Consider the following 18,138-nt stretch of genomic DNA (forward strand, 5'->3'; position numbering starts at 1 on the left):
TCCCATTTCAGTAAACAACATTTTGAAGTGGAAGCTAAAACAGTGCAAGTTTTCTGTAATGTACTATATAATACATTGCTACACTGTAATTACAATGTCAAGTTTTAACATTTGGGCAAGTGGGAAGTTAAAAGCAGCAGGTTACTTAGCCACTCAGAACTTGACTCTTTCCCACCATTTCTGATTTTACCCTGCAGGTCCTGCATGCAAATAAAACCCTCATCTAGAGCAGGAAGAAGCCTCATGAATTTATATAAATCAGAATCCTATTTGACAATAACACACTAATGGCATTTTAACTGGACCTGAGAGGGGAAAATGCTATGACTTCCCAGAAGGTTAAGGCAGATTTGTAGTCTGAAGCCTGCCTCCAACATAAGTGGGACCAGGAGGAGCAAGGGCATTCCTCCTAGCCTGGCATGGAAAGTCATAGCTTCTCTAGCTCTGAACTCGTATCCCATTATACCCACTACCTCCAGTCCCTTCACTGGCTAAGCCAAAAATGCTCACAGAATAATTGCAGACAAGACAGGCCACTCTCCCCATCTTAATTAATCCATCTAAAAGAACACCACAGTCTCTCCATCACTGCAGCCAGTTAGAACCATAGAAAAGTTACAGCACAGAAGGAGGCTATTCAGTCCATCTTGTCCATGCCAGCCCAAGGATACCCAGGTGCCCTTTCTAATCCCACCTTCCTGCACCCAGCCCATAGCCCTGCAGCTTACAGCACTTTAGGTGCAGATCCAGGTACTTTTTAAAAGAGTTTAAAATTTCTGCCTCTACCACCAACTTGGCCAGTGAATTCCAGACATCCACTACCCTCTACGTAAAAATGTTCTTCTTCGTGTCCCCCCTACATCTTCTGCCACTTATCTTGAATCTATGTCCCCTGGTTCTAGAATTCTCCACCAAGGGAAACAATTTTATCCTGTCCACTCTATCTATTCCCCTCATAATTTTGGACACCTCAATCAAGTCACCTCTCAACCTTCTTTGTTCTAAGGAAAATAACCCCAACCTATCCAATCTCTCCTCGTAGCTACACTTTTCTAACTCTGGCAACATTCTTGTAAACCTGTCAGCAAAAGTTGTCTATTAAATGGACATAAAATCACTGTGACATTACCCTGATTTCCAAAGATGCATGACCAACAAATGCTATGCATTGCAGTAAATGCCAGTTATAAAACCACTATGTTCTCTTACTACATTGCAGATTATAAATACAAGGTAGGAAGTCATATGTAGTATCAAGAGTACAATGCACTGCTAATTCTCAATGGTGCAACCTGCTATTATAAACTTCTGGATTTTTAGTCAAACCTATGAGAATATGGTGAGACATATATTTGGCTAATTAATTCTTTCATATATGTGTGATTGTTTATTTTTGCTGGGACCTTTAAACAACAATAATGTAAATTTCTTGATATTAGCTATTTGCATTCTTTGTACTAATCATAATAATCAATTTTATTTATAGTTAGAGACCTTAATTATTTACTTCACGTTAATGTAGGACACCTTGGAGATGTGTTCCAAAGAATCGGAATTTAAGTACATCCTTTTTGCTCTCTGTTATTTTCATGCTGTGGTTGCTGAGAGGCGTAAATTTGGAGCACAAGGATGGAACAGAGCCTATCCATTTAACAATGGAGACCTTACAATTTCTGTCTATGTACTGTTCAACTACTTGGAAGCTAATCCTAAGGTACAGCTTTCAGAGTTCACAATACTAGTTTTGTTGATCACAGTTTGTATGATAGAAGAAAAGTAAAAATTAATTTTAATTTGTAACATGCTAAATTTCTGTAATGAAAGTGACAAACATTAATGCTGGGGAGTTTTTTTTTTCATTTTATAGACTGGATGGTGGAATTTAACACACAATTTATTTCCTCTGACCCCCCCGCCCTGTCTTCATATAGGTTTCAATATAAACCTTCTCCTTTTAGTAGGTGACTAGGAGTAAAACTAGATGAAATAAAGTTGGGAAAAGAGTTGATGAATAGAGCTAACTGAACAATAGGATCTTGCTTTAAACTGTAGATATCATCAGGTTCTGACTACACTCTTAACCGCTGCCCTGTGTGGGAGGTTCATTTGGCTTTCCTGCCAGACAAAACCTAGCAGGAAGAGAATCTGGAGCCAGAAAAGGATCAGAAAGATTATGTGTATTTTTTCTGTTGTTCCTTATGGGCAAGGAAGCACAGGAGTACTCTGCTTTTAAAATTTACTCAGAAATAGCAGATGAAGCTAATTAATAAGGCAGCAGGGCTTTATAAATAGAGGTATAATGTACAAAAGCCAGGAAATTATTCTAAACCTATATACAACTCCTGTTCAGCCCCATTTGGAATATAGGCTGGGATCTTCCAGACCCGCCATGGCTTGGAAGGGAACTTGCAAGTGATGGTGTTCCCATGAATCTGCTGCCCTTGTCCTTCTAGGTAGTTGAGTTCACAGGTTTGGAAGGTACTGTCGAAGGAGCCTTGGTAAATTCCTGCAGTGAATCTTGTAAATGGTACACATTGCTGACACTGTGTGTCAGCGGTGGAAGGAGTGAATGTTTAAGGTGGTGGATGAGGTGACAATCAAACAGGTTGCTTTGTTATGGGTGGCATCAAGCTTCTTGAATGTTATTGGAGCTGCACTCCTCCAGGCAAGTGGAGAGTATCCCATCACATTCCTGACTTGTGCCCAGTAGAGGGTTGACAGATTTTGAGGAGTCAAGAGGTGAGTCACTCAGCGCAGAATTCCCAGCCTCTGACCTGCTGTTGTAGCCATAATATTTATATGGCTGATCCAGTGCAGTTTCTTGTCAATGGTGACCCCCCAGGATGTTGACAGTGGAGGAATTCAGCGATGATGATGCCATTGAATGTCAAGGGGAGGTGGTTAGATTCTCTCTTGTTGGAGATGGTCATTGCCTGGCACTTGTGTATCGCAAATGTTACTTGTCACCTCTCAGTCCAAGCTTGAATGTTGTCCAGGTCTCACTTGCTCATGTACCTGGACTGTTCAGTATCTGAGGAGTCAGGGCTTAAGAATGCAGAAGGCTGGTGCTGAATGGTACTGAACATTGTACTATCATTAGCGAGCATCCCCAATTCTGACCTTATGATGGAAGGAAGGTTATTGATGAAGGAGTTGAAGATGGTTGGGTCTGTGATACTACCCTGAGGAACTCTTGCAGCAATGCCCTGGGACTGAAACTAACCTCCAATAACTACAAATATCTTCCTTTGCGCTAGGTATGACACTAACCAATGTAGAGTTTTCCCCCAATGCCACACTCAGTCAAATGTTTAATGTCAAGGGAAGTCCCTCTCACCTCAGCTCTTAAGTTCAGCTCTTTTGTCCAAGTTTGGGCCAAGGCTGTAATGAGGTCAGGAGCTGAGTGGCCCTCTCAGAACACAAATAGAACAGATTATTGCCGAGTAAATGCCACTTGATAGCACTGTCGACGACTCCTTCCATCATTTTACTGATGATCATGAGTAGACTGATGGGGCAGTAATTAGCCAGGTTGAATTGTCCTGCTTTTTCTGAGCAGGACATACCTGGGCAATTTTCCATATAGACGTTTAGATGCCAATGTTGTAGCTGTAGTGAAATAGGTTGGCTAGGGGTGGGCCTGGTTCTGGAGCACAAGTTTTCAATACTACTACTGGAATGTTGTCAGAGCCCACAGCCTTTGCAGTATCCAGTGTCTTCAGCCATTTCTTGATATCACATGGAGTGAATCGAATTGGCTGAAGATTGGCATCTGTGATGCTGGGGATATCAGGAAGAGGCTGAGATGGAAAAATCCATCGGCACTTCTGGCGGAAGATGGTTAAAAATGTTTTAGCCTTGTCATTTGCACTGATGTGCTGAGCTCCCCTTTATTGAAGATGGGGATATCTGTGCATCATCTCCTCCACCTGGTTGTTTAATTGTTGACCATGAATGGTGGCAGGATTGCAGAGCTTATTTCTGATTCATTGGTTGTGGTATTGTTTAACTCTGTTTATCGTATTCTGCTTCCACTGTTTGTGAAGCAAGTAGTCCTGTGTTGTAGCTTCATCAGATTGACAACTCATTTTTAGGTATTCCTGATGCTGCTCCTGGCATGCCTTCTTGCACTTTTCGTTGAAGCTCTGGCTTGATGGTAATGGTAGAGTGAGGGATATGCTGAGCCATGAGGCTACAGATAGTAGTTGAATACAATCCTGCTGCTGCTGATGGCCCACAGCATCTCATGGATGCCCAGTTTTGCATTGTTAGTTCTGTTTGAAATCTATCACATTTAGCATGGTGTTAGTGCCACACAACAAGATGGATGGTACTCTCAATGTGAAGACTGCGTTAGGGTTAGGGTTATCAATATTGTCATGGACAGATGCATCTGCAACAGGTAGATTGGTGAGGACAAGGTCAAGTAGATTTTCCCTCTTGTTGGTTCCCTCACCACCTGCTGCAGACCCAGTCTAGCAGCTATGTCCTTCAGCACTCAGCAAGCTTGGCAAGTAATGGTGCTAGCAAACCACTCTTGGTGATGGACACTGAAATCTCCAACAAGAGTACATTCTGTGTCCTAGCCACCCTCAGTGCTTCTTCCGTGGTGTTCAAAGTGCTGATCCATCAGTGAAGGAGTGTTGTGGGGACTGGCGGAGGTCAGTGGGGGCGGAGCGGGGCGGTGGCAGTATGTGGTACTCAGCAGGAGGTTTCCTTGCCTATGTTTGACTTGATGCCATGAGACTTCATGGGGTCTGGTGTCAATGTTGAGGACTCCCAGGACAACTCCCTCCTAACTATATACCACTATGTCGCTGCCTCTGATGGATCTGTCCCGCCAGTGGGACAGGACATACCCGGGGATGGTGATGATGGTGTCTGGAACATTGTAAGATATGATTTGGTGAATATGACTATGTGAGATTGTTGCTTGACAATTCTGTGAGACAGCTCTCCCAATTTCCAGGAGGACAATGCAGGGTTGACAGGGCTGGGTTTGCTGTTGTCATTTCCAGTGCCTAAGTAGATGCTGGGTGGTGCATCTGGTTTCATTCCTTTTTGACTTTTCTGTAGTGGTTTGATACAACTGAGTGGCTTGCTTTGCCATTTTAGAGGGCATTTAACAGTCAACCACATTGGTGCAGGTCTGGAGTCACTTGTTGGCCAGACTAGTTAAGGATGGCAGATTTCCTTCCCTAAAAGGTATTAGTGAACCATATGGTTTTTTGCCACAAGTGACAATGGTTTCATGGTCACCATTATTGGGACTAGCTTCTAATTCTAGATTAATTAATTTATTGAATTTAAATTCCACCATCTGCTTTGGTGGGTTTTGATCACATCATTCCCAGATCCACTGGATTACTAGTCCATTGACATTACCACTACACCACCACCTCCCCAATTGCCAGTGGGAGATTGCCAATAGGAATTTTGTCCTGAGATTCATGTTCATAAGAATGATATTGGGACTGTCCAAAATCAAAGTGTGTGTTACTATAATTATACTATAAATCTGGGTTCGATGTAAACATTGAGCCCCAGGGTGAAAAGGACACTCTTCTAACTCAGTGCCTTAGATCAACTCACCACATGGATTTATGGGGCAAAAACTAATGGCAGTAGGACAAAATAATCATGAGTTTGTCACTCTCAAGACATGATCTGAAGTTTTTATTTAATTGACAATCCAACTTGATATTGTTATTATAACTACTATATACTGACAGAAGGGCTGGATGGTTTGTAGAATCACAGGTTAGCAATGCCTGAGATATGTTGCATTGTTGATCTGTTGGCTGGAATAATCTTAAGGAGCTAAATCCTATTATAATTCATATTCATTAATATATTTCTTCACTGTTTAAAAAATGAACTCACCATCTACACTTTTTAATCATGGTAAACTCCGCTTAATATTAGGTTCCCTGGGATGATTTACGATATCTCTTTGGGGAAATAATGTATGGAGGCCACATCACTGATGATTGGGATCGCAAACTGTGTCGTACCTATCTGGAAGAATACATCAAAAATGAAATGCTGGATGGAGAACTTTTGCTTGCACCGGGCTTCCCTATCCCTCCCAACTCTGATTATAAAGTAAGCTAAACTTCTAAAAGAATATGTTGCACTATTGTCACATGTCAAAATTAAATGTTGCTCTGCTTTTTTTTTAAAGTTCATCCCAGTAGCTAGTCTTCATGAATTGTGGTAGCATAGGTCTTAAATTGTATCAAAGCATGTTAAGATCACACCATAAATAACTTAAAGATCCCATGGATTGCTAATGAGTAGATAAACAAAAATTATAGAATTTGCATATTGTAGTGGAGCTAGTTGAGGTTAGGGGAGTCATGATTGCCCTTCATCATCTTGAGGTCAGTCAACAGTTTTGTGGAACCACCTCCATTGCATTCCTGGGAACATCTGTCACCCATCTTTGGCCTCACAGTGCATCCTGCAAGTTTGTGCAGTTCTTTGTTCGGACTTCAGACTGGATAAGCGGGCATTCCCCAGTTCCCAGCTTGGTTCCCTTCATGTTAAGTCAGCCAAATCTCAAATAAAAACAGAAAGTCCTGGAAATATTCAGTAGGTCTGGCAGCATCTGTGGAGAGATACAGGCAGGGATCTTCCTTGCCCACCGGTGTCGGGCGTGTTTGGTGGCATGAGCAGACAATATGGGGTGATTGGTTTCACAAAGGGGTGAAACCAGTTCGTGATTGGCTGCTCAGCCCGCCAACGCCAGGCCATGTTCTCTGCCATCGGATGTCAGGAACCTCTTTGTAATATATCAGCATATCATTATTAGGCCTGACTACCGGAATCATACCCCTCCCCTCCCCCACCACACTGGATTGTCTTCCCACACCAACGGGAAAGCACGCTGGTGTGGAACACATTTTGACAACTGTAGAGGAGTCCACGTTGTGAGTAGTGAATACAGCATACTAAATTGAAAGAAGTATATGTAAATTGCTGCTTCCCCCAAAAGGAGAATTTGGGGCCTTGGACAGTGAGGAGAGAAGTGGTAAAGGGGCAGGTGTTACATCTTTTGCACTTTCATGGGAAATTTCAAGTTCAGGTCCACTAATCGGCCAAACCAAGTCTCAACACTGCGCAACAGGCCCCTCATTTAAAATATGTAAGGAGTCTAACGTTGTTTTGGGCTGAGGCCAAAATGATGTCCTATGTTTTTCCAATGCTATTGGGCATGGGAATCTTGCCCTTAAATTGGGCCCCTGTAAGCAGGAGCCAATAAGCAGGAGCAATGAAGCAATTTCTACCAGATATTCTGAAAATCTTGACTAGTAATTAACTGAAAGTATTGTTTAAATTTTTAAAAGCCATACATTTCTATAAATAACAATTTTTCAGTTAACAAATACTTTGACCTGACAGGAGAAGGTCTAAACTTACTAGAGTAGGGTACCCTTTTTGAAAGGTAAGATGCCCTTTTGGATATGGTACCTAGGCAGCTTTGGGAAAGGTCAGGTGCCTTTTGGGATTGTTAAAAGTAGACACAATTGTGTGTAAAAAGTGCATAAACTCATTGGAACTGTCAAGCTCACTAGAACTATCAAGGGAGCTGTCAAAGGGAGCTGTCAATGCATTTAAATCTCCTGCTTTTTAAATATTTGAAAAAAAAACTGGTGTTGAAAAAATCAATGCTTACTATTTCACTCTGATGACATATGTCTGAGAGTTGTCATTATAGGAGTAGTGGTGGATAACTGATTTCACAACCTATCATTATCACAGTGGGGTGCCTGTCAGTTCAGTTTGATTGACAGCTCCAAGTGCTTATAAAGTCATTGAAGTGGGGCTATGAATACAAATGCTTTGTCTTATAAGGGATTGAACAAAGTTAAATATAGTGAATGGGTTTTCATCAATGAAAGTGTTTTTTTAAAATAGTGATTTCATCAATAGACACTTGAGTTTTATTTAATCTCAGTGTGGGTCCTGAGGTCTGCCCATGGTGGATACTGGGTAAATTAGCATGGAGGGTGTAAGGGCAAAGGGTGGTGGGTGGGGAGATATGGGATGGTATGAGTAGGCATTATGTTGACACGAGAATATAAAGAGCCATAAGGAGGGTGGAGGGGCATAAACATGGAAGGTATGAAGGGTCATAGGTTTGCAAGGAGGGTATAACAGGCCATGGGGGGGGGGGGGGGGGGGGGGGGGTAGGTGGGGCATGCGTTGGCATGGATAGGGAATGGAGAATGTGTTGGGGGAGGGGATGTGAGGGTCAAGTGCTGGAGGGCTTTTTAAAATTTCATTCATTTTCTCACAGCTGCGACAACGTGCTAGAGCGCCGATGCCAACCTTTTGCCCGGCTCACCCCTGCACCCAGCAGCCACAATGGCTGCCTAAGAACTCTTTCCAGAGATGGCAGGCGCAACTCCCACAACTGCCCCCACCACAGAACAAAAATTTGAACTTCTGGGACATTTCTTCAGGTTCACGGAGCCAGGAATTCTCCCAATTCTGCGCACCTGACATGAGAGCGAAAATTTAGGCCTATTTTTTGTGAGATTTGACTATTTATAGCTTGACAGAATAATTGTGATAGTTACTGGGGCCAGATTGGGCAGCTTCGGGAGGGTAGAAGCAATTTATGATTTTGGAGTTTTTAATTAAACAGGTTCCCCACTTAGATGCCAACCTGATTGATGCATCTGCTTCTGGCATAGATAGATTTAGTGCATGTTGAAATTAGAGATTGCCAGGATGGGTACAGCGTGGTTGTGGAAGTCGGGGACGATCATGATATGAATGGAAGATTGGAGGTGAATTGGGGAATAAACAAGGGTGGCTAGAGATTGGGGACAGAGATAGGAGTTGGGTGAGTTTTGCAGTAGGGGGATCAGAGGAAGCTTCTTTTATTCATTCACAGGATTTGAGCATTGCTGGCAAAGCCATCATTTATTGCCCTTCCCTTGAGCAGATGGTGGTGAACCACCTATAACTGAATGGCAGAGAGCAGTTAAGAGCCAACCACATTGGTGTAGTCTGGAGTCACATGTAGAACAGACCAGGTAAGGACAGCATATTTCCTCCCTGAAGGACAATACTGTACCAGATGGGCTTTTATAACAATCCGGTAGTTTCATGACGATTATTAATAACTAGTATTTTATTCCAGTTTCATTAATTAATTGAATTTAAATTCCCGCAGCTGACATGGTACGATTTGAACTCACGTATCTGGAGCATTTGTCCAGGCCTCTGGATTACTAGTCCAGTAGCATTACCATTACGCGATCAGGGATTGGAGAACAGGATTCCAGGGACAATTGTGAAGATGGGGACTTTACAAGGGTTGGCTAGTTAGGTCAAAGGAAACCTATTACTCCCCTGGGCCTACAAGCAGTGTTGCAAAGGCATTCACCTTATAAATCTGGCTCTTCACGCATCCATTTAGCTGTCAAGTTTCCCAGTGACTGGTTTAAAGTAGAAATCCTGTTAGATTTGAGGCACGCAGCCTCTTTAAAAGTTTCAAAGACCTATCTGTCTTCTGAGAGTAGATTGGCTGCCTGCTCTTCATCCTGCATCCGTTAAAACCAGGTGCATTTGAGGCAGGTTGAGTTTTTGTTTGAAATTTTTAACATTTTAATTTCCTACCCATCCTCAATCGATCTGTTTTTTGGTGTTAAAATTAAATCCAATGTTCTCCTATTTGTCTCTAAAAAAAATGACATAAATTTCCATTTGTTGTTAAAAGGGCTATCATGATTATGTGAATGAGATGTTGCCACCTGAGAGCCCGTACTTGTATGGCCTACATCCGAATGCAGAAATTGGATTTCTGACAGTGATCTCCGAAAAACTGTTTCGCACAGTCCTTGAGTTGCAGCCGAAAGAATCTACTGGAGAGAGTGGTGCTGGGACAACTAGGGAGGAAAAGGTAATTTTTACCTTTAAAACTAACAATTTTATGAAACATATTACCTTCTTTAAAGACTTCTTAAAATATTACTCTTTCTTTTTATAAAAAAGGAAGTCAATTAAAAACTCAAAATATGCAGTCTTTTCAACAAATGTTTTGTGCTAAATTGTATGCTAAAAGGTAATGAGTAAAATTACAGAGTCACTAGAGCCAAAGTAAGGCTTGGGCTAGTAGAGAGGAGAGCTGGATTTAGACTTAGCAGCAGAGAGGGCAATCTCAGAAGCAGACCAAGCAATTTGGTTTTACAAAATACTAGCAAAATCAGCAGAGCCGAACAAGAGGCAGAGAGCTCCAGAAAGGAAACATGGTCGTTATGGTAAGTGACTAGGAGCTGTGGATTTGGATGCCCTTGTACACAGATCACAGGTACAAAAATTAATCAATCATGCTATTAAAATGTTGACCTTTATCTCAGTGGCTTTGTATTCAAAGGGGTGGAAGTTATGCATATGCGTTTTGCATATTAACATCTGATAGAGTGGTGAATTCAGAATCAATAGTAGCCTTCAAAAGAGAATTGGATGAACGCTTGAAGAATAAAAGTAATGCACGGCTATGTGGTAAGGGTCAGGGACTAGGTCAAACTGGATTGCTGGAAAGCTAGCACACATAGGTGGGCCAAATAACTTCCTCTGTACTGTGCTTCAATTTATAGAGCCTTGGACTGACCCCATCTAAAATACTGAGTTCAGTTTTGGGCAATCAATCTCAGGAAAAATATATTGACCTTGGAAGGGATATAGTGTAGGTTCATCAGAATTACAATAGATCTTGAAAGAATTAAATTGAGGAGAGGTTGCATAAACTTGGATATTATTCCCCTGAGTTTAGACAGTTGATTTAATTGAAGTCTTTAAATGATTAAGCAACTTGATAGGGTAGGTATAGAGAAACAATTTCCTCTGGTGGAGAAATCTAGAACAAGAGGGCACCGCCTTAAAATAGAGCTAGGCCTTTAAAAGTGAAATCAGTTAACAGTTTTTTCGCACAAATTATAGGGATAATCTGGAACTCTCTCTTCCAAAACACTGTGGATGCTGGGTGAATTGAAACTTTCAAGACTGAAACTGTTGTTATTATGTAGGGATATGAATGAATATGTAATAAAGGTGGATAAATGGAACTAATGTACAGGTCATCAACAATTTGAATGAAAAGCTGAGAAGGCTGAAGAAGCTGAAAGGGCTATCCTGTTTCTAAAATTCTTTCATGGAACATGGACGTCGCTGACTAGACCAGCATTTATATTGCCCATCCTACTTGCCCTTGAGAAGGTGTTGGTGAACTGCCTTCTTGAACCGCAGTCATCAATGTGATGTAGGTACACCTGGATAGAGTTCCAGGTTTTTGATCCAGCAACAGTGACGGAATGGCTATATAGTTCCACGTCAGGATGGTGTGTAGCTTGGCAGGAAACTTGCAGGTGGTGGTGTTCCCATGCATCTGCTGCCCTTGTCCTTCTAGGTGGTAGAGGTCACAGGTTTTAAAGGTCCTGTCAAAGAAGCCTTGATGAAATGCTGCAGTGCATCTTGCAGATGGTACACACTGCTGCCATTGCACATCAGTGGCAGAGGGAGTGGATGTTGAAGGTGTTGGATGATGCACCAATCAAGCAGGCTGCTTTGTCCTGGACGGTGTCGAGCTTCTTGAGTATTGTTGGAGCTGCACTCATCCAGGTAAGTGGAGTGTATTCCATCACACTCCTGACTTGTGTCTTGTAGGGGTGGCGGACAGGCTTTGGCGATTCAGGAGGTGAGTTATTCCCCATAGAATCCCCAGCCTCTGACCTGCTCTTGTAGCCACAGTATTTATATGGTTGGTCCAGCATGGCAATACCACTGAAAGTTGTGGGGAGATTGTTGGATTCTCTCTTATTGGAGATGGTCATTGCCTGGCACTTGTGTGACATGAACGTTACTTGCCACTTATCAGCCCAAGCCTGGATGTTATCCAGGTCTTGCTGCAAATGCACACAGATTGCTTCAGTCCTATGGCAGATCATGGCTTTTTTTTGGTCTTCTAGCTCTAGCCTCCTGTGCATATTCTCCTCAACTATCTTGGCTACATTGTCAGGAAGTCACTCCTTAAAAAACCCTTTACCTTGCTTTTCTTTGCCCACTTTCAAAAGTCTATCGCCAATCGTTTTCATTGCTACTTAACCTATATAGTGCATTTAGTGTGAATAATAGAGGAATTTAGGAATTTATCATGAGTGTGTTAGTATTTGTATAACATCGCTGACCGTAATTTTTCCCTCCAATATTGTAAAATATTACATATAAATGGAATTTAATAATACTGTTGATATTCAGGTTAAGTCAGTCTTGGATGAAATCCTGGAAAAACTACCAGAGAGTTTTAATATGCATGAGATCATGGCTAAAGTAGAAGAAAGGACACCCTATGTGGTAGTGGCTTTCCAGGAATGCGAAAGAACAAACATACTGACTGCAGAAATGAAACGATCTTTGAAGGAGCTGAATCTGGGACTGAAGGTTTGGTCATACTTAAAAATATTTGACTTTATTTTTCTCTCCTTTTTGGAGAGGAAGTGCTGATTTCTTGAATTTAAATACCATATTCAAAATAAGGACATCCAACGGTTAGGCTGTTTTTAGGTCACATGAGCTCCGTACTGAACTTCCCAAAGGCAAGTTTACACCTGCCTTTTTCCAGACACCACCCTTCCCAGCTGCTCTTGATCAGGGTGTATGTATATATTTATAGTTCTTGTTTTGTACGTTTCAAAAGATTATATGTCTATGCTTTTGTTTCATTGATTTGTTTGAATTGTGGCAAGGAGAGGGCATAAATTACAGGGGTCCTGTTTATGGGAGAACTAAAGCAGAAATAGAAATGCAGGAAACAGGATGTGGCAATTATATTTGTCCCTGAAGACATGTTTATTTCACTAACAAGGACAAGGTGCATGGAGTAGTTCAATGGGGAAAGGGGAGTATAAATGGAGAAATAGTTAGCATTTCATATGCAGGACTAGTAATGAAGAGGCCTGGACTAATGATCTGGAGAGATGAATTCAAATAGACCACAAACAGCTGGTGGGATTTAAAATTAATTAAATAAACCTGGAATTGAAAAGCTAATATCAATAATGGTGAACATGTATCTATTTGATTGTCGTAAAAACCCACCTGGGTTCCCTAATGTCCCTAGGAAAGGAAATCTGTTGTTCGTACCTGCCAATATGTGACTCCAGACCCAGAGCAATGTAGTTAAATCTGAATTGACAAGCTATTTATCACTGAGAGACTAGTGAAGATATTTCTCAGGCATTGACAATATTTATGATGGAAGAGACCAGTAGATTGAAAACAAGCCAATGGGGTCCACATATTCCAAAAAGACCATCAAACAGATTTAAGGCACAATAGAGCCATTAATTTTGTTTCATCTCTGTACAAAATAATGTATTATTAGGTGTAAATTCAAGGATTATCTGTATACCAAAAATCCCCAGTAAACAACAGCCAGCTTGGCTTCAGAAGGAAAAGCTATGCCTAAAGAATCTCTTCAACTTCTTTTGAGGTAGGAAAATCCACCTGAACACATTCCTTAGCTTCTTTGAGCAAAAGGTAATCCAAGTGGATTATGGATAACCATTCATTCTGGTGTACCTTGATTTTCAAAAGGTATTTGGCAAAGTTGCACATGAAAATCTGATGGCTAAGCTCAAAGACGTGAAGGATCTTGAACAAATCTTTGGAACAGATAAGGAATTGGCTGAAACATTGAAAGCAATATAGACTAGTTAGGAGTTATAGGTGAATAAAATAGGGTTCCCCAGAGCTGTGTTCGGACTATACTGTTTCTAATTCCCATCAATGGCTTGCATTCAGAAACTTAATGCAAAGTTATCATATTTGCAAAAAGCAAATTAAGATAGTGGAATCAAAAGTGGCAAATCATAAATTTAAATATATGTACATGTAAGAGCAGTGCCAGATGAAATTGAATGCTTATTCAGTGCAAACTGTTTTATAAACCCCTTCCTCCTGCCTCCCATACCTCAACAACAAGCGCAAGGAACTCATGGACCTCTTTAAGCCTCCAAGATTGAGACACTGCCACTTACCTCGCCCTATCCCATTGAGATCATCTAATGTTCCCCACACCTAAGACGTTTACTCACATTGTTCTCTAGTTTCTCTCCTATCTCCACTCATGTCCTCTCTAGGCTTATTTTGTCCATGGGACTCACATCCTCCTCCTCCCTCAATTCTATTCCTATTAAACTGCTGACTACTCACCTCCCTTCATGGTCCCCATTTTAGCTGATATTATTAATCATTCTCTCTTTTCTGATACTGTCCCTCTCTCCTCCAAATCAGCCCTCTCCTCAAACAACCCATGACCGCACTGTCCTCACAAATTAATGCCCCATCTCCAACCTCTTTTCCTCTCCAAGGTCCTTGAATGTGCTGTCACCTCCCAAATTCGTGTCCATCTTTCTCAAAATTACATAATTAGGCTGTGAGGTTGCGTCCTCTGCATCCAGGAACAAGAATTCCAAAAGGTATATTACCCACCCAGTAAGGGATATCTCACTGCAGCTGGAGAGAAACATGGAAATGGCGGGGATAAATCCAGTTGTCATGGTCCTTGGTAGAACAAAGACATAGGTAGGAACAGGGAGAAGGTCCTGATGAAACAGCATCAGAAATTGGGCTCTAAATTAAAAAACAGATCCTTGAGGGCAATAATCTCTGGATTATTGCCTAAACCACATACAAACTGGCATGGGAGCAGACAGATCAGGAGAATTAATGCATGGCTAAATACTGTTGTGGGAATGAGGCATTCCTTTTCATGGAGCACTGGCATCAGTTCTAGGACAGGATGGAGCTAAACCGATCATCAGTTCCACCTGGGAACTGGGAAATGGGATGGAACCTGCGTCCTGGCAGAAAGGGTAAATAGTGAGGTGGCAAAGGCTTTAAATTGGTCATTGTGGGGGATGGATCTACAAGAAATGTAGCAACCTAAATGTAAACAAAAGAGAGCAGGAGAGCTTAGGAAAGAATAAATAAGCAAGGACATTAATAGCAAGGGAATAAGTAGTTAAAGAACGGGAGTTTAAAAGGTTGAGGAAACCCTATTAAAAATTAGTTTAAATTATTGTATGTATATATATATATATATTTAACCACGTAATGGTAGAAGGGAGGTGGAAGAGGAAATATGCAGACAAATTAGGAATTGAGTAAAAAACATAGAATAATAATCATGGGGAATTTCAGAGGTAGGTAACGGGGATAGGGAATGGAGTTCCTATATAGATTTAAGGTAATTGGTAGAAGGATTAGAGGGGACATGAGGAAAACCTTTTCACCCAGAGGATGGTAGGCATCTGGAATTCACTGCCCTAAGTTGGTGGTTGAGGCTGAAATGCTCAACTCATTTAAAAGATACCTGGATCTGCATCTGAAGTAACCTGCAAGGCTATGGGGGACCAGGTGCTGGAAAGAGGGATTAAAATGAGCGGCTAGTTTCTTTTTTCTCTTTTTGGCTGGCACAGACACGATGGACTGAATGCTCTTTCTGCACTGTAACTTTTCTATGGTTCTTTTTAATGTGTACTGCTCTCTTTTCTAACCCAATATGTAAAACGCCCAACAAGGGAAGATTCACCATTGGCTCCGATAATGGAAAATGAACCAGAGCAGATGAAAGAAGTAAAAATAGGGCAACATCTAGCCAAGAATGACCATATTATAATGCACTTTAAGATGGTTGTAGAGAAGAACATAAGTATAATGAAAACCAAGTGAGTAGATTGGAGGAAAGCTGTTTTTGAGGGGCTGAGAATAGAACTTGGAAAAATACAATGGGCAACCATATTGGCAAACAACGAACTAGAACAACATTTAAAGTGGTGTTCAACAGGTTGCAGGAAAAACATGTTCCACGAAAATCAGATATCAAACTAAACACTAGTGGGACTCAATGGATAAATAAAAACATAAAGGAACAATTAAGGGTTAGGAAAGAGGCATTCATTAAGCACAGAGACAGCAAAGGAGTGCATGATAAGTGAGAATGCAAAAAGATTAGGAGAGAAGTGAAAAAACAATTAGGAAGACAAAGAGGAAATACGAAATTAAATTATCAAGGAACATAAAACAAAATAGTAAAATATTTTGTAGGCACACCTTTAAAAAAGGAAGGCTGTGAAGGAATTAAGGGGCATTAATAATACCCCAGGTAACGACAAAGAGTTGGCAGAAATATCAAATAAGTATTTCTCTTCAATCTTTACCAGGGAGATAAAACAGATAGACATAGCATTGGATGATGAGTTGAGCAATGAGATAAGTGCATTTAAATAAAAAGGGGTGTACTAAACAAACTCAAAGAGGACAAAACCCCTGGTCCAGATATATTGCATTCATGTATTTTAAAATAATCTAGGGAAGAGTGAGTAGAGGCATTACTATAATATATAAAAACTCATTAGAGAAAGGTGTAAAGCCAGAGGACTATTGGAAGCTGATGTAATTCCAATGTTTAAGAAGGGGACAGAACATGTCTAAAGAGTTATAGACCAATCAGCTTAACATCAGTGGTAAGAAAAATAATGGAATCCTTACAAAAGGGAGAATAGAAGACCATCTAGAAAGGAGAAATATAATAATGAATAGTCAGCATGGATTTCAAAACGAAAAAAACTTGCCTGACCAACTTTTTTGAGGGGGCAACAATTTTGGCTTTAGAATCGAAAACAATATTTCTAAATTTGCAGATGACACCAATACTGAGGAGAACTGCAACAAATTGTAACAGGAGAACAAATGGGCAAATAATGGCAAATGAAATTCAACAAGATAAATGTGAGGTAGTACATTTGGGTAGAAGGATAGGGAGGTCATATGAACATACAAATTAGGAGCAGGAGTAGGCCACTCGACCCCTCGGGCCTGCTCTGCCATTCAATAAGATCGTGGCTGATCTGAATGTAACCTTAATCTCAACCCCACATTCCTGCCTACCTCCAATAACCTTTCATTTCCTTGTTAATCAAGTCTAGATAGGGTAGGGTTGGATAGAGGAGCAGATGAATCTCGGAGTACAAATAAGCCAATCACTAAAAGTTGCACCACAGGTTAGCAAGGCCATAAATAAGGAAACTAAGCATTGGGTTTTATTTCTAGAGTAGTAGAATTGAAAAGTAGGGAAATTATCTGAAAAAGCCTTTGAACCTTGGTTAGACCAAACTTAGTCATCATATTATGAAAAGGACTGATGAGGATGCAGAAACGATTTACAAGGATGTCACCAGGAATATGTGAGCGTATGTATCGAGAAACAATTAATAGCCTGTGCCTTTCTCTGGAAAAAAGGTGAGGAGTGACCCAATAAAGATCTTTAAAATTAGGAAAGATTTTGATAGAGTGGATACAGAGGGAATCTTTCCTCTTGTGAGGAAGATAGTTACCATGGAATCCAACAGGAATTCAGAAGAAACTTCTTCACCCAAAGAATGGTAAGAATGTGGAAGTCACTATCTACCACAGGGCATAGTTGAAGCAAATAGTATAGATGCATTTAAGGGGAAACTAGACATGCATATGAGGAAGAAGGGAATATTTGGTTACGATGGTAGATTTAGATTATAAAAGGTGGGTAGAGGCTCAACTGGAGCATAAACACCTCCATAAACTGGTTAGGCTGAATGGCCTGTTTCTGTGCTGCATATCCTATGTAAAATAATTTTGAATCCCTCTAATCAGGTTTCTGACCCTGCCACAGTACCAAAACAGTTCTTATCAAAGTCACAATTGACATTCTATGTAACAGTGACAAAGATAAATTATCCCTCCACATTGTTCTCAACCTGTCTGCAGCCTTTCACAGGGTTGACCATACCATCCTCCTCCAATCCGTTTCCATCATCATCCAGCTGGGTGGGACTGCATTTACTGAGTTCCACTCTTACCTATGGCTTCTCTTCCCGCTCATGCACCATTCCCTCTGGTGTCTCCCAAGAGTCTATCTTTGATCCCTTTACATTTCTCATCTACATGCTGCCTTTCAGCAACATCAGCTGAAAACACAGCATTTATGTCCATACATAGGTTGACAACATCTAGGTCTAGCTCACCACCTCTTCTCTCAACTTCTCCACTGTCTCAAAGTTATTGGGCTGTTTTTCCAGCAGCATT

The 18,138-nt window shown here is 41.0% G+C and overlaps 1 protein-coding gene across 1 annotated transcript in view; it reads left to right on the plus strand.

Moving 5' to 3' along the window:
- LOC121293673 (dynein heavy chain 17, axonemal-like) overlaps positions 1 to 18,138 on the plus strand; it is a 729,083-nt gene that overhangs the window by 697,685 nt on the left and 13,260 nt on the right. Inside the window, exons 74-77 of the mRNA XM_041216840.1 lie at positions 1,523 to 1,714; positions 5,926 to 6,105; positions 9,734 to 9,916; positions 12,271 to 12,453. Of these exons, the coding sequence (XP_041072774.1) occupies positions 1,523 to 1,714; positions 5,926 to 6,105; positions 9,734 to 9,916; positions 12,271 to 12,453 (738 nt within the window). The remainder of the gene's footprint in view (positions 1 to 1,522; positions 1,715 to 5,925; positions 6,106 to 9,733; positions 9,917 to 12,270; positions 12,454 to 18,138) is intronic.

This window comes from Carcharodon carcharias, chromosome 22 (genome assembly GCF_017639515.1).
Source record: "Carcharodon carcharias isolate sCarCar2 chromosome 22, sCarCar2.pri, whole genome shotgun sequence".
In the NCBI taxonomy this organism is placed as follows: Eukaryota; Metazoa; Chordata; class Chondrichthyes; order Lamniformes; family Lamnidae; genus Carcharodon; species Carcharodon carcharias.